The 16,133-nt window shown below is 41.7% G+C and overlaps 1 protein-coding gene across 2 annotated transcripts in view; it reads right to left on the bottom strand.

Annotated features, from left to right (window-relative positions):
• MYO16 (myosin XVI) overlaps positions 1-15,545 on the bottom strand; it is a 490,337-nt gene extending 474,792 nt beyond the window's left edge. For both annotated transcript variants that reach the window (XM_068268029.1, XM_068268033.1), the window contains exon 1: positions 15,486-15,545. In XM_068268029.1, the coding sequence (XP_068124130.1) occupies positions 15,486-15,534 (49 nt within the window). In that variant the 5' untranslated portion in view covers positions 15,535-15,545. The remainder of the gene's footprint in view (positions 1-15,485) is intronic.
• Positions 15,546-16,133: the final 588 nt, after the last annotated feature.

Here is a 16,133-nt window from a genome sequence, read left to right as displayed (position 1 = left end):
CACCCTCCACCAACTCCTCGACCAGCAGGTAGCCAACTACCTGGCCTTAAGTGTGCATGTAGACACTGTGAGCAGCGATGAACCCTTGGACTACTGGGTGCGCAGACTTGACCTGTGGCCAGAGCTGTCGCAATTTGTCATCCAACTTCTGTCTTGCCTTGCCTCAAGTGTCCTGTCAGAAAGGACCTTCAGCACAGCTGGATGCATTGTCACTGAGAAGAGAAGTCGCCTAAGTCACAAAAGTATTCAGTACCTCATCTTTATCAAAATAAATTAGGCATAGATCCCGGAGGGCTACTGCCTGCCTGAAGACTAAGTCAGTCCCCACACACAGCATGTCTGCCTGCACGCCGTGGGACTGGCTACCTGCACCAAGACCAAGTCGGTCCCCACACAGCATCTCTGCCTGCTTGATTGCCTTCTCCGCCACCACCAACAGGGTGCAGGACTCCAGGCAGATTCCTGCTAGTAGTGGCCGCTATAATAATCTTTCTGGTGCGTGTACATGCCTGCCTAATTTTTCTGGATGCACTGCAGCTGCAACAACAAAACAAAAGGCATGTACGTGTCAATTCTCCTTCGTGATCGTTAACTTGCTGCGGTGAAGGGGCTTGCATATCACAATGAAGCAATGACCGCCGGCTATATAAGTGTGTTGGGGTTGGATGGCACACCTGACCCAAGAAGATAGATAATAAGGTCGTTGCTTCATTGTGGTCAGACCAAATTAGATCAGCTGGACACTCAGGTACTGTTGTTCTGTCATTTAGCTACCTCAGCCCGACCATATGGGCTTGAAAACCGCCATGGTGCGCACCAGTCCAGCACAGCCCTGACTACACAAACAGCTGTTTGCGGTGCATTACACAGTGAGTTTGGTCTGTCAGTGTGAAGCAGTACACTAATTACACTCCCTGATTGATGTATACACATGCAATATGTTCTAAAGCACTTTAGGCCTCCAATTTAGCATGCAATATGATTTCTGCCCTTAAAACGCTGCTGTGCATCAAATCCAGATTTTTCCCCAGGACTTTTGGCGTGTATCTCACTCCGCCATGCCCCCCTCCAGGTGTTCGACCCCTTGAAACATCTTTTCCATCACTTTTGTGGCCAGCATAAATGTTTCTTGTTTTCAAAGTTCGCCTCTCCATTGAAGTCTATTGCAGTTCACAGAAGTTTGCATGTTCGCAAACTTTTGCGGAAGTTCGCGTTCGAGGTTTGCAAACCGAAAATCGGAGGTTCGGGCCATCTCTATTTACACTATGTATAGGGAAAAACATTAAAAAAAAAACACAGCAAAACAAAATCCTTGCCACTTTGGCAGCTCACTATCAAGGGCGTAGCAATAGGGGGTGCAGAGGTTGCAACTGCATCAGGGGCCCTCCCTCAAACACAGTATTAGCTCACTATTGGTCCTGTGCTCATAATAATCACTTCTTGTAATGATTGGTGTCAGCACACAGAGAGAATCTGATTATTGATGATCTGCAGAATCATCAACAATACAGATGTATACTTGATTATGGATGATCTGCAGAATCACCAATAATACAAGTATGGCTAACCTCTGGACACCTAATGAAGTATAAGTGTTAAGTGTAACTGTAGGCTAGCTCCCGTGAAGTGGGAGATACGGGCAGCTCGGCCAGGAACCACCTGAGAGGAAGGTGGCCCTGGGCTGTGCAGGGACTATCTCCTTGAGAGAGGAGATAGAGATAATCTGGCAGCCAGTGATTCCCTGGTAAACTGGAAATCAGACTGTACTGCAGCCAGGGGACTCCAATGGGATAGAGGCCACCGGCTGTGCTGCAGGAAGGACTCTCTGATGAGCAAGAGGTCCTTGCAGCTAACTGACACTTGGTGGAATAGTGTCACGGGTAGTACAGACAGACTGAACACTCGAGGGATGAGAGACAGCCAGAAAGGGGCAGGCCAGGTCGGCAACACCCGAGCAAATGGTCATAACAGATATAAAATCACAATCACCTATTCTGGGGTGTGAGGACCTTGGTCTCGACACCCAGGAACTAGTCTAAAGAATAACACAGTATCCTATGCTTGGGTGTGAGGTCCTTGGTCACAACACCCTGGAACTGGTCTAAAGTATAACACAGTAATGACACAGTAATCCTAAGCTTGGGTGTGAGGTCCTTGGTCACAACACCCTGGAATTGGTCTAAAGTATAACACAGTAATGACACAGTAATCCTAAGCTTGGGTGTGAGGTCCTTGGTCACAACACCCTGGAACTGGTCTCAAGTATAACACAGCATATAACAATAGCGTAATCTGGCTAAGTGTGAATTCCCAGATCCACCTGGTTTTAACACACTGTAGGATCTGACTGAGGTCTGAGTGCTCACACGTAAGTATTCGCAACGGCAGACAACCAGCAACTGACAAGCAAGATCTATATATACTTGCAGTGCTGTGCAGCTCCGCCCGAACCACTCAGCCAATCCAGAGTCCAGCTGGGATCAGCTGATCGGCCTGATCAGCTGATTCCCCTTCTGCTGGTATAAATGTCCTGTCGCCTGCCGCGTGCATGCGTAGCTCTCCATCTGTGTGCACTAGAAGGTCCAGCCAAGCCAGACGCGTGTCGCTGCGCGGAAACCACCGGTCTGAACGCGGAGATAGCCGCCCTGTCACTAGACCAGGCGGCGGCATCTCCGCTGTTCATTACACTTCTATAGATACTTTGAATAGTAGTTATTAAACTGTTCCCCATCCCCTTCTTGCACCTCTGACACTGTAGTTGCCATTGGCAGGTTTTGGTGCGCTGTATCAATTGTTATGTATAGAGTGCTTGGGGGGCCCCATATAAAACTTGCATTGGGGCCCACAGCTCCTTAGCTACGCCACTGCTCACTATACATGCAGGTTTCCCTGATTTTCAGACCTGAAACAACCTAATGCTGCACAGCGCTCACTATTAGCAATAGAAGGCAGAAGTCCATTCACCACACAGTATGTAATATCACCACAATTGCCAATAGTATGTACCACAGAGGATGGGATATTTTATTGCATCACAGATTACCAGATCAGTTTCAGCTGGGCTTGTTATGTGGTTAATAATCAGATTGAAAATTTACCAGAAGTTCAAACAAACTGCTGAAACCTGGGACAGATATATACCCCATGCTGCACAAAACTGCTGACTTTAACTGACTTGCTGTCATATCTTGTAACTATCACATAGAAAGGTGGCCTAGTACCAGATTAGCTAGGTCCTGTAGTCAGGGGCATATCTGGGTAATATAAAGCCTTTGGCAAACACTGAAATTGCTTTTTCACCCTCCCATGTCAGTTTCCTGGATACTACAATTTATATACAAAATAGATTTTTACAAACATCCATCTACCATACATAATCTGACCAGCATATTTACCTCAAGTGGAATAGTTTCCACCCGGAACACACCAACAAATCTATTGTTTACAGCCAGGCTCTGAGGTATAAACGAATATGTTCTAATTCAGAGGACAGAGACGGACAACTTATTTCGCTACGTAATATATTCATACATTAGGGATATCATCCACAAATCGTTGTTGATCAAATACACAGAGCAACTTTAAAATCTATAGAGGAACTATTGAAGTACACCCAAAGACTAAAAACAGAGTCCCAATAGTGGTCACCTACAACCCAAGATTAAAGACACTGAGGAAGATATTGAAAGCCCTGCAACAGATACTTCACAAAGACAAATGCCTGAAGGAAGTTTTTCCAGATTTATAACTGCTTGCTTTCAGACAACCTCCCAATTTGAGACAAATGGATTATCAGAAGTGCATTATCTACACCAGAAACTCCAGGTGTGAGACCTGCCCTTATATCTTGTGCACAAGCCAAATACAAATACCAAACTCACAGAAATATCAAATACCAGACCAATTTTCCTGTGAGTCAACCAATGTTGTATACATGATACGCTGCATGAAATGCCCCTCAAGAGGAGTCTATATAGGAGTAACAGGACAAAAACTGCGCACAAGAATGAACCGTCACCGCTTTAAAATTAATGAGGGTAAAAAAGGACACACCAGTGGCCCATCACTTCTGTGAACCAGGACACAGCATAAAAGATCTCAAAGTACTTATTCTTAAGGGTAACTTCAAAAATGAACAAGCAAGAAAGATTTCTGAGTTCAAATTTATGAAAATGTTTAAGACAAGAAGGTTTACATTGTGGAATGGGATTCATGACTCCTTATGTAACATGATTAACTTGGCTTCATGATCTTCAGAAACCTGCTGTATTTCATGTATGCTTGCATGAGCTCACTGGCTCCAGCCTGATCATCACCTGACATCCAGGGCCGGCCCGCTCATGAGGCGGGGTGAAACATTTGCCTCAGGCGGCACATCTGGGGGGGCGGCACCCACCTGTCCATAGATTAAGAGGCAACGGGCGGGGATCACTCACCTTTTCCAGCGAGCGCTCCACTGACGTCACTTCCTGCAATGCCGCCTAATCTATACGCTGCCGCTGGTACTTAACTATTTACAGCTGGAGGGGAGCGCAGATCGGAGCACCCAGGCGAGGGAGGGGGGGTCCGACCCCTTCCCCTCCGCTAGGCCCAATACCCCCTTTCTGCCCACTACCCCTCCAGCTCAGTGGCCCCCCACACCCACGATTTTTTTAAATTTTGCCTCAGGTGGCAAAAAGTCTAGGGCCGGCCCTGCTGACATCTAACTGCTAAATTGTAACCAGCACAACTGTCATCTTCGTGTTTACTGTTTGCCTGCATCAGAGTTTTACTTCAGCTAATATCTGGAAATATGCCTGAAGAAGGGGACTAGATCCCAGAAAGCTTGCATCGTTTAACTTTATCAGTTAGCCATTAAAAGGTATTACTTTTACAAGACTGGGGTTTTTTTCTACCTACATGTGTAACATTGTGAGACTTGTTTATCTCTATCACTATTTACCTTATCGGCTTCCTACAGGAAATATATGGGATTTTTCTAGTTAAGTTGCTCGCCAGAACATGGCAAAAGGAGAGCTTAAATGCACTAATTAGCAATTCTTCCCTTCACTGCTTTTACTAAATGATAAGTCATTAAAAATAAATTAAAAGGTTCTATTAGTATACCACACCAGCTAATTGCCAGTGTTTTCATGAACTCCCTGCTATGCTGAGCTCTTAGCGAGGCCTCTTTTCCATGGGCAGTTGATAGGCAGTGAAATGCCTCTCAAACTCTCAACGGCTTGCTGCTGCCTGGTAGCTGCTGAGCACACACTTCAACTGTCCATGGAAAAGAGGCCTAATTGTATGAAACTAGAACACACTGTGGGTTTCACTTTTTCTTCTAAGTTTTTCCTAGTCGATATTTCACTTCTTATCAATATAATGCTTTTTAAAGAACACCTGAAGTGAGAATGATATAGAGGTGGCCATATTTATTTCCTTGTAAACAATGCTAGTTGCCTGGCAGTCCTGTTGATCATCTGGCAAATGTAGTGTGAGTCAAAACCCTGGAACAAGCATATGGCTAATCCAGTACAAACTGTGTAGGCTGAATCAGAGTACCTGATCATTCAGGATCTATGGCTAAATGTATTACTGAGACAGCACTGCCAGGCAACTGGTATTGTTTAAAAGGAAATAAATATGGCAGCCTCCATATCACTCACAACTCTGGTTCCCTTTAAAGGACAACTGTAGTGAGAAGTATATGGAGGCTGCCATATTTATTTCCTTTTAAACAATACCAGTTGCCTGGCAGCCCTGCTGATCTATTTGGCTGCAGTAGTGTCATAATAACACCAGAAACGAGCATGCAGCTAATATTGTCAGATCTGACAATAATGTCAGACACACCTGATCTGCTGCATGCTTGTTCAGGGTCTATGGCTAAACATATTAGAGGCTGAGGATCAGCAGGACAGCCAGGCAACTGGTATTGCTTAAAAGGAAATCAATATGACAGCCTCCATTTCCCTCCCACTACAGTTGTCCTTTAAGCCACCAGCAAGCAAAAAAAACAAAAAAACTCATTTCATTTTGACCCTACTTTTTCACCTGTTTTTCAGCACTTTTTAAATTCCAGAATGTTGAAAACTTGTTTTAAACAGAAGATGAAAAATAATCTTCTAGGAGAAAGCTTAGATGAAAAAGAGAATTAAATAATGGCCTATATATAGCCACAGAGGCCAAAACACGTTCAGAACTGATGAGCAGAGACTTTTTAGATGCTAGTCGAAGGTGCACAGTGGGAGTCATAGCGGAGACCACTATCAAGCCTCAGGTGCTCCAGACAAAGCTACAGCCCCTGTAATAGTATACTCCCTAAAGAAATGTTTTGTTAGATTTATCACACAGTGCTGCTAATTTTCTGACTATATCCATAATAAGCTGCCTTCCTAGACTGAAAAAGTTAACAAGACTGCAAATTAGCTGTATGACATGAGACGTTTCCCTGACTACACCCGATTTTCTTTGCTTGGAAAACTGAGAAATAGATTACATTTTCACCATTAATTTCCTGGCTTGCCCAAGCATGATGTGCTACCCTTGACATGCAGATATAATTGTCACATAGAAAGGTGCCTTAGCACGGCGTGTGAAACCCAGTGAATACTTGGAGGCTTTGTAAATGACCATTACAATTCTTGATTTATATAGCACATTAAAATATGATGGCTATGGATGCTTGAAATATAGATGTATGCAGGAGCGTAACTAGACTTAACACGGCCCGCCTGCAAAAATGATAGCATAGGGCCCCCTTGGTCATGCAGGTCATGTGATCAGGAGCCAGTGATTGGCTGCAGAGAATGTTGTGCTGTGAAGCAGCATCTGGAAGCAGGAAAAAAAATTACTCATGCTCCTGCACACAGTTTTTGTGAACAAACAGGGAGGGTTTTTTTTGCTGATTAGCTGCACTTACATTTGGGAAGAGAGAGGAGGAGGGCCCCCAAAGTCTCTGGGCCCCCCTGCGATGGCAGGGGTTGCAGGGGTGATTGTTACGCCCACGGATGTATGTGATGTAAAATCAGTTTGGAAGACAAAATAGTCATTATGAAATCTAGGAGAGGAAATCAGTGTATTGTTAAAAGATCTGCCCCACACGCTCTCATCTGATCCTAAGAACTTACCTACTCATTGTGTGGATCATTTTACACCCTGTCACATGATCATCAGGGTAGGAACACACTAGGCAGAATCGCTTATGTGTTTTCCACTATGTGCTATGGAAACCGCATATGCGATTCTGCCCAGTGTGTTCCTACCCTCAAGGCTAATCAGAGGAAGCTATTTTCTCGCATATAAGCCTAATTTTCAGAGCAAAAAATGTGCAGAAAATTTACCCCATCGGCTTATATGTGAGTCAGTGGAGCCGAACGGATGGCGGAAAAGGGTTTGTTACTGGCAGAGGAGCATAAGGATTGTGCATGTGCACTAGTGATCCTGCTCTTGCCGGTTGGTTCCCTGCTGTGTCTGTGTTCCCCATTCCCTGTAACATGGTGTGCAGAGTGCGCTGCTCAAGACAACCTGTGTCCCCTGGCTTGTGGAGCAGAACAAGCAAGCAGCATTGTCACCTTTTCAATGATCAGGGATTCCTGTGTGGCAATTGCCATGACGCCATCTAGTGGCGTCTTGGGACAGCTGTATCATTCTTGGGGCACATCTGGCTATGGGGAAGGGGCTGACTTGTACTGGTGCGACATCATCCTACTGTGGAAGGGACTATACTGGGGAGGGGCTTATATGAGAGTCAATCAATCACTTTTTCCTGGTTTCTTAGTGAAAAAAGGGTATCTCGGCTTCCACATGGGTTGGCTTAAATGCGAGTATATACGGTAAATTATTATTTGAGTTATATTATTGAATTGTAGCATTTGCTGTGCATTTCTACAATTATTTTTGAAATATAGCGTTGTATAATTTATGTAAAACATCTTCTGTGTGTTAAGTAATCAGTTTTATTTGACCATCTAAATCAGAAAAAGCACAACTAAGCTAAAAATAAAACCAGTTTTGTAGTATAACAAAAAGTTGCATAGTTATTTGGGATGAAAAAAGAAATACGTTAATCAAGTTCATCCAGGAGATAAGTTATAGCACTACCCTGCACTTATCCCGATTGATCGGAAGGAAGGCGGTAAACCCTTAGAAGGCATGGTCCAATTATCAGCAAAGCAAAAAAAAAAAAAAAAAATTATGCCAGATTGGCAATCAGATAAAATCTCTCGAAAAACTATAACTGAAAACTGTGACTGAAAATGAATATTAACAAGCTGGCAAATCATTGCATTCCATTGGTTCTGGAGGTGTGTTTAGCTATCAGGGACAACAATGGTGATTTGCATTGTCAGCAGTGATGCATTGTAGGACACCTCTGAGCTCATTCCAACCTGAATAATTGCAAATATCTTCTATTTTAAGAAGGCAAACTTCTGTTTTTCATTGAAAATTAAAAACAAAGGCAATACAAATTAGAATATGCATGACACTGGCAGCCAGTATGTGTGTTGCAGAATATTTTATTTCATACTCTCCACATTTTCTTTCAATGGTAAACTTTTCTTAAAAAGTGCACAGGTGTGGACCAGATTAACTATACCCCACAAAATATTATGAACCTTCCCTATGCATTCTTGTGTGTTGCAATCAAATTGGTAATCAAACTATTTGTGTGTGATGGTTGTACAGTAGGTTTTCCCCAAATTTTATTGGGTTTTCTCCATGAGCTAACATTTTGGCTAAGTTCACAGTGGAGAATTATGGTGTGATGTACACCATACAGAGGCATTTTAACACACAACATCGCACTGCAATTGTAATCTTATATGGCTTTTAAAGTACATCCACTGCGATGTGATCCGATGGACTACAGTATCCCAACACAGTGCATTACCGCATAATATGTGTATTAACAGTGGCAGTGAAGCATACTTTTCATTGGCTGTATGCTGCATTGCATGTGACAATGTTCGCATAACATCTGATGTCACTTTTTTCCCCTTCATTGCTTTCCTGTTTTTACAGGGAACGCAATGCAGCTCCCACTGTGAACCTAGCTTTGAGCCTGGTACACACCTTCAGTCTTTATTGGCCAATCGCTGACCAATTTTACCACATCCATGTAGTATGAGTTTACCATAATGAATATTACCATAATGAAAATATGAACATAATGACCAATTTACCATTTATATCATTAGTAATTACCTTTTCTAGACCACTCCTAATACAACCATGACTAATCTGCAGGCAGGAAGAATCTTGGATAATCCAAGGTGTTAATAGTTGTCTGACATTTATGAAAGCCATCAGTATGTGACAATACATCCCTCATCTCAGTCAAAATGGACCAGAGTTTGGGTTACCACGTAGGAAGTGTGTTTGTAGTTGTACAAATTGTGTGCACACAAACATATTTAAATCTAGCTGATGGCCCTGCGTTGCCCGGGTATGTATTTGGCTGGTGTTGGCTGCGCCCACTTTTTCGAACCCTAACACACAATGACTCAATTACTCAATGACCTAGTTTGTGAGCTTTGTGGTCTTTGGCATCAATAATTTGCATTGAAATGAAACAAATCTGATTGGCTGTGGCTCTAGCCCCTTTTCTCAATTTGAGCCCCAGTCACACAATGACCAACTGTACCAGGTTTGAGGCTTCTGCTATTAACAGTGCATGAATGACAGCAATTTAAATATTCCCCTTGAAAATCAATAGGTTAATTTTGATTGGCTTTTTTAGGCACCGCCCACTTTTTTGAATATTAATTCTAGTCACCCAGTGACCAACCATGCAAAGTTTGAGAACCCTACAATTAGTGTAAGAATGGCTGCAATTTATATTTTCCCAGTGAAATTTGTATTTGTCTCCGCCTACTTTTTGGTTATGGGGATAAAAAATATAATATATATCTCTCTATCTATCTATCTATCTATCTATCTATCTATCTATCTATCTATCTATCTATCTATCTATCTATCTATCTATCTATCTATCTATCTATCTATCTATCTATCCATCTATCTATCCATCTATCTATCCATCTATCTATCCATCTATCTATCCATCTATCTATCCATCTATCTATCCATCTATCTATCCATCTATCTATATTCCAGGTAATTTACTGTGTGAGCCGTATATCATTCAAATCCATTCAGCCATTGTTGCGTGATTGAGTAACCAAGATCCAAACTTTCGCACTTAGAATATTAGTGAGATACATTTTGTGAAGGCTATTTCTGCAGGATTGTGCATAGGGGTAACATTTAATGAGCACTGTAAAAGCGCATGAGATTTGGGTGCAGCCAGTGCCACCATAGGCCATAATAGGAATTACAGCTATAGCGGCACTCAGTGAGTAGCTTTGGCACCGTCAAAAGATGGGAGCACAAATTACTATAAGATTACTAATTCTTCTGCCAGCAATAGCTGGAAGCCGAATTACATCTTTCCCCACTTCCCCAAGTGACCTGGAGAGGGAAAAGTAATTAGCGCCGCTGGGACTTATGCAGGAGCAGGCTGAGCCATTTTTCTGCGCCCAAATCCCCCGGCAGCTGAATCATATGTATGCATATTCAACTCCTCTCTCACACTAGTGATAGTCATGTCTAGGAGAACTCACGGAGAAGCATGTGATTTGTTTGATCTGCTGATAGATTTGCAAAGCTCAAAGCTCTGATTTGCTGTGATCACATCCTGGTTAAGCACATGGTTTATTTTATTTTTTATTTTAGTACTAGTAGACCCAAGCCTTTTCTAAAATGGACTCTAGGTCTATCTTTCAACAGTGCGCATGCTCGTGCGCACCCGCCGCTCGTCTGGCCGCGCACACGCCGGCCCGGCGACCTCCGGTGGTGAATGGAGGTAATTATAGCTGCCGCTGCCACTGCTAACACTTACATAGATGGAGGAGGGAAGTGCAGAGGGGAGAGCCCGAGGTGAGGGAGGGGGGGGGGGACCATCCCCCCTCCCCACCGACGTGCTACCAAGCTCTCCCCTCATGCTGCGACCCCTCCTGCCCCCCTAAAACGGCCATGAGCAGGCCCCACTCAAATTCTTGCAGGGGGGCCCGGCGACTTCTAGTTATGCCCCTGTCTGGGTCCATGCTGCGCACATGCGCAGTACCAGCTACACAAAGACAGGCACACGCAGGGACACAGGGGTTTTATTATAGAGGATTTATATAGCACTGACATTATGCAGCGCTGTACAGAGTATATAGCCTTGTCACTAACTGTCTTTCAGAGGGGCTCACAATCTAATCTCTAACATAGTCATATGTCTATGTTTGTATTGTGTAGTGCATGCATCAGTCTAGGGCCAATTTAGGGGGAAGCCAATTAACTTATCTGTAAGTTTTTGGGATGTGGGAGGAAACTGGAGTGCGCGGAGTAAACTCATGCAGACAAGGGGAGAACGTATAAACTCCTTGCAGATGTTGACCTGGCTGGGATTCAAACCGGGGACATAGCACTGCAAGGCGAGAACACTAACCACTATGCCACCGTGCTGCCCAATCATGACTAGCAAATCAGAGACTTGCATATATATCACCCAAGCAATCACTATGCCTCACATTCACTCCCTAACCAGCTCCTGTCATCCCCAACTCAAGAACATATTTCACATCCAACATTTTCTCACTCAGGACTGTACTAAAATGTTTGTACCTGCTTGTAGTAGAATATTTTGATTGGTCTATTGTAATACGCTGCCTTGTTGTGGACTACCAGCTAACAGACTGGCACTGCTCCAATCTGTACTGAACTCCGCTGCTCCACTCTCATCGTTCTTCCTCTGCTGTTCCTTTCTGTCAAGCTTTTCATTGGTTTGCAATGGCATCTAACAAGAGGAGCCATGTCAAACTCTTAACCCTAACCTACAAAGCTCTCCATAATCTCTCTTCTGTACATCTCTTCACTAGTTTCCAGATAATAACACCAACCACAATCTCTGATATGCACAGGACCTTATTTTGTTTGCCTTGCATCCACCTATGCAAGATTTCTCACATGCTTCACCCCTCCTATGGAATCTCCTGCCACAACACATCTCTTAATCTCCAAACTTTAAGCGCTCCCTCAAAACGCACTTTTTCTGACAAGCATATGCCTTAACTTAGACCTTTCTATCTGACCTCTGACCAAGTTGTACTCCTTACTAGATAACCTATACACACACTGCCTCTATATATATGAATATTTTCTACGTATGCATATAATAATAAGGGCCCCAGCTAAAAAGGGCGCCAGTTATAAACTATATTAAAATTTACATTTAGTAAAATGGGTGCATAAAATATGGTTCATATTACTGATATTCTACTATTACCCACTATAACCTCTATTTTTATGCTTAATAAAATGAGGACCAGTAAAAGTGAATTTACTATACTGATATTGTAATACTTCATGTACTAAAATATCCTTAAACCTTACCGATATTTTACTATAACCTAAGCTCTTCCTACTCTCACACAGAACCCTCCCATGGTGGTGCCTAACCCTAACTCCCCCCCCCCCTCCGGTGATGCCTAACCCTAAGACCACTCTGGTGGAGTCTAACCTTAATCACCCATTTTGTTTAAAATAAACATAGAATACAAAAAAATAATTGAGGTGTCAAGCATAAAAATAAACTTTTTAATATATAAGTTTAAATAAAATTGTTGATAAACGATCATTTATAACGTGGGTGAAAATTGCGGAAGCTGCTCGTTGTGGTGCAAAAAGTTGAAATGTAAATTATTTTCTTTCTGAGAAAGCATAGGGAACCGTTTTAGAAACAATTATACAGTTTAGAAATTATTTGTTAAATTATGGGTTACTGTAATTAATAAATTTGGTATGGACATGAAAGATAAGCGATATATTTACAAATATTTTACAAATAAAATAATTGTTTTAAATTTTATACAGTTATCGTCAAACGAAAACAGTTTAACATTGATGTCTATAGGGTGCCCTTTCAATAAGCGCCTTTATTACATGATATGTTTTATACTTTATGCTTGCAGTCCGTCATGTACCTAACTATGGTCCACCACTGATCCCCAGTTCACAGTTTGAGAATCACTGTTATGTATATTAATTGTAAAGTGGTCAGTATTTCCATAAGACATTTCTGTAAGAATGTTTAGGTTCCTAGATATCAGAAACTTGAAGGGCAAGTTGTGTCCTGCCATGTAACTCATTCATTGCTTTTAACTTCACTGTTATTTTGTGAATGTTTATATTTCCTGAAGTCTACTTGAACTGACATGTGACGCGGTAAAATTAAAATGGGTACAAGAATAGTCGGAACTTGCCTATGTTAATTTTTTATTTTTCATTCCAACTATTATACAACTCAGTGCTTCATATATGCAAATGCATGTGTTGAACTGCTGTGCTGTCAAGTGCAGCCAGCTGTCTTCATGAAAATTAGAAGCAAAACACTTCTATGTGGCTGTGCAAACAATCCTGATAGCAAGAGCATTAAAAAGCATAAAAACGTTTTTTAAGAGCTAAATAAACTAGATTTTAGCTTGCACCATTCAGAGTTAAATTTAACTCCTTACACTAAAAATTAGAATATTAGACACCAGGAAATTTTTAAATATTGTTACTACACATACAATAATTACATTGAGCTTATTTTCGGTACAGGTTTACTTTAAATGAATGTATACCGGTACTCTTATTTATTTTCAGAACTAAATGCTTTTAATTTTGATCCTCAGGGAAATTTAAAATATTGCATATAAATATTTAAATTGATTCATATTCAGCCTGAAGGCAGAAAGATCTAAGCCATTGCAACAGCGTTGGGTCAGCTCATACAAAACAGTTGCTGCTCTTAAATACATCTGATCACCAAGGGAGGTCAGCTTGAACACATTATAAATTCACATAGGCAGTATATATATCCCTCTCTTTTATCTCTGTATGAGTTAGTTGACTCATCTTTCCTATTTTCTAATACACAAGGTGCCTCCAGGCATGCAAATAGTGGTGAGATTCTAATAAAAAGCTCACCAGGTTATACAAATTATCATGCAAAAAGAAATTGTTTGCTGAGACCCCTGGAAAATCTTGCAACTAATTATTGTAACAATAAAAAAAATGGTAATTTGTTGCAACAGAATATATCAGAATGTTACAGGTTATTAAAACGTATCTACACTTCTTGTGGCTATAAATAAAGTTTGTTGAATTTTTTCTTAGTACTGTGTCTGTATGGCTTTTGAAACTTCTTAGTTTCAATTTGTTCAAATTTAGCTTTTTTATATAGTATGGTGTGTGGCAATATACAAATGTGTATGGAGTATTCCAACAATCTGTATTGCCCCATGAGAGTAAGAAGAATTCAGTCATTTCACACAGGAGTAAACCTAATAAGCACATACAAAACTGAGAAGTATTTTGACCTACTTAGCACCAAAAAAAAAAAAAAGCATATCATTGTACATTGATTTTTGCAATAAAGGCAAACATTGGCAAATAGAATCAATGTTGCTAGCGATTCATTGCATATACATGCCATCAGTCATTTTGAGGTGAATCCAACATCAAAGGACCACTATAGAAAAAAAAATGTAAGCAGTTAAAATCGGATGGGTTTTGGACTAGTCCATCTCCTCACGGGAGATTCTCAAGAGGTTTTTTTTTTCCCCCTGAACTGCAATTGCAAAGTAAATGCCAAAATAGTAATATAACAAGCCAGGCTCCCTACTCACTTGCTCACTGTTTTGGCAGTTGGATTTAGCAACTGCAGTTTAGGGAATGCTTTAGAAAAGAAAAAAAAATACTGAGAACCTCCCACAAGGAATTGACTAGCCCAAAACCTGTCAGATCTGTCAGATTTTAACGGCTTACATTTTTTTTTTGGTTACAATGGTCAAGAACTTTTCAACGTAACAAACAAAGCAATACAACAAATGGAAAATGTATGCAATATGACATTGTCACTTGGTTCTTTGAACTTTACATCCCATCATGCCTATCACTTATAAAAGGGGGGTTATAGACATATAGTCCTTATAGACAGCTAATCCTTATAAGCAGATGTTTCTTACAACAAATTCTACATGTTCCTCTTACCTAAATATAACAAAAACATTGATGAAAACAGTACTATCATCTACCTTTAGAGGAATTGAGAATATCACCTAGGATAAAACTTAGGAGAAAAAGTGATTGGATAGGGTCCAATGTGTGTAGAAGTGAAGGTGTTGCGGTAGTTTTCCAATGGGAAATTATTCAGTGCCTGGTATCACTAGGGCCGGGTGACCCACAAGGCAACCAAGGCAATTGCCTCAGGGCCAGAGGAAAATCCGGTGAAAGGGGACACACACCTCGAGTCTCATGGAGTCCTGCAGCAGGCTCCCTACTCTGCAGCGTTGCAATGTCTCCTCCTGCCCAGTATAGATTCTCCATCCGTGGCTCCCCTTCTACCTGCACCTGTTATGGGTAATCAGGCCCTGCCTGCAGAGTTGCTTAGTGTAAAGCTGTGAACTCACATGCCCGCCATGATCCAGCAACGATCCTCACTGCTCTCCTCTGACGCATAGCTTCTAGTTACCATGGTTCTGCCCGAGTCTCTCATGATAACATCATTAGAGGGGCCATCCAGAACCATGGTAACCAGATGCTATGGGCCCTGTTTAGGTTGCTACTCAACATATCAGTATCAAATTTGTACAAGTACTTGTATCTGTCTTCCTCACTAAAATTAAGCAGATTTTGTTTTCCCTGTGTGGTTAAACTAACTTCCATTTTCCAGTGTTTTGTTGTACCTTCTTCTGAATCAAATGTTTAGAACAGAAACGTGAGCTTGAACGTGATGGACACGTGTCTTTTCAGCCTATGTCATGTGTCTGTGCTGCTGGATGTAAAGGAGAACATAGGCATACTGGCATGTCATATACTTTTGATCTGAGGTTGGGGAGATTTCCTAGCAGCTAAATTTGGGTATAGTAGAATTAGGGCTAGTTCACAGCACTCAGTTGCTTTGCAGAATAATTCCACATGCCAACTCGCTGTCCATACAATTCTATGAGCCTGTTCCCAGTACTGCATTGTAACGGATCACGTTATTCTAACTCGCTGCAGGCAGGTCTTGTATTAATGTCTATGTCCAGTCTGCATTACAGTTCACACTCCTTATA

The sequence above is a fragment of the Hyperolius riggenbachi genome, chromosome 2 (genome assembly GCF_040937935.1).
Source record: "Hyperolius riggenbachi isolate aHypRig1 chromosome 2, aHypRig1.pri, whole genome shotgun sequence".
Taxonomy (NCBI): domain Eukaryota; kingdom Metazoa; phylum Chordata; class Amphibia; order Anura; family Hyperoliidae; genus Hyperolius; species Hyperolius riggenbachi.
The sequence above is the reverse complement of the archived record's forward strand: the minus strand, read 5'-3'. Positions and strand labels throughout refer to the sequence as shown.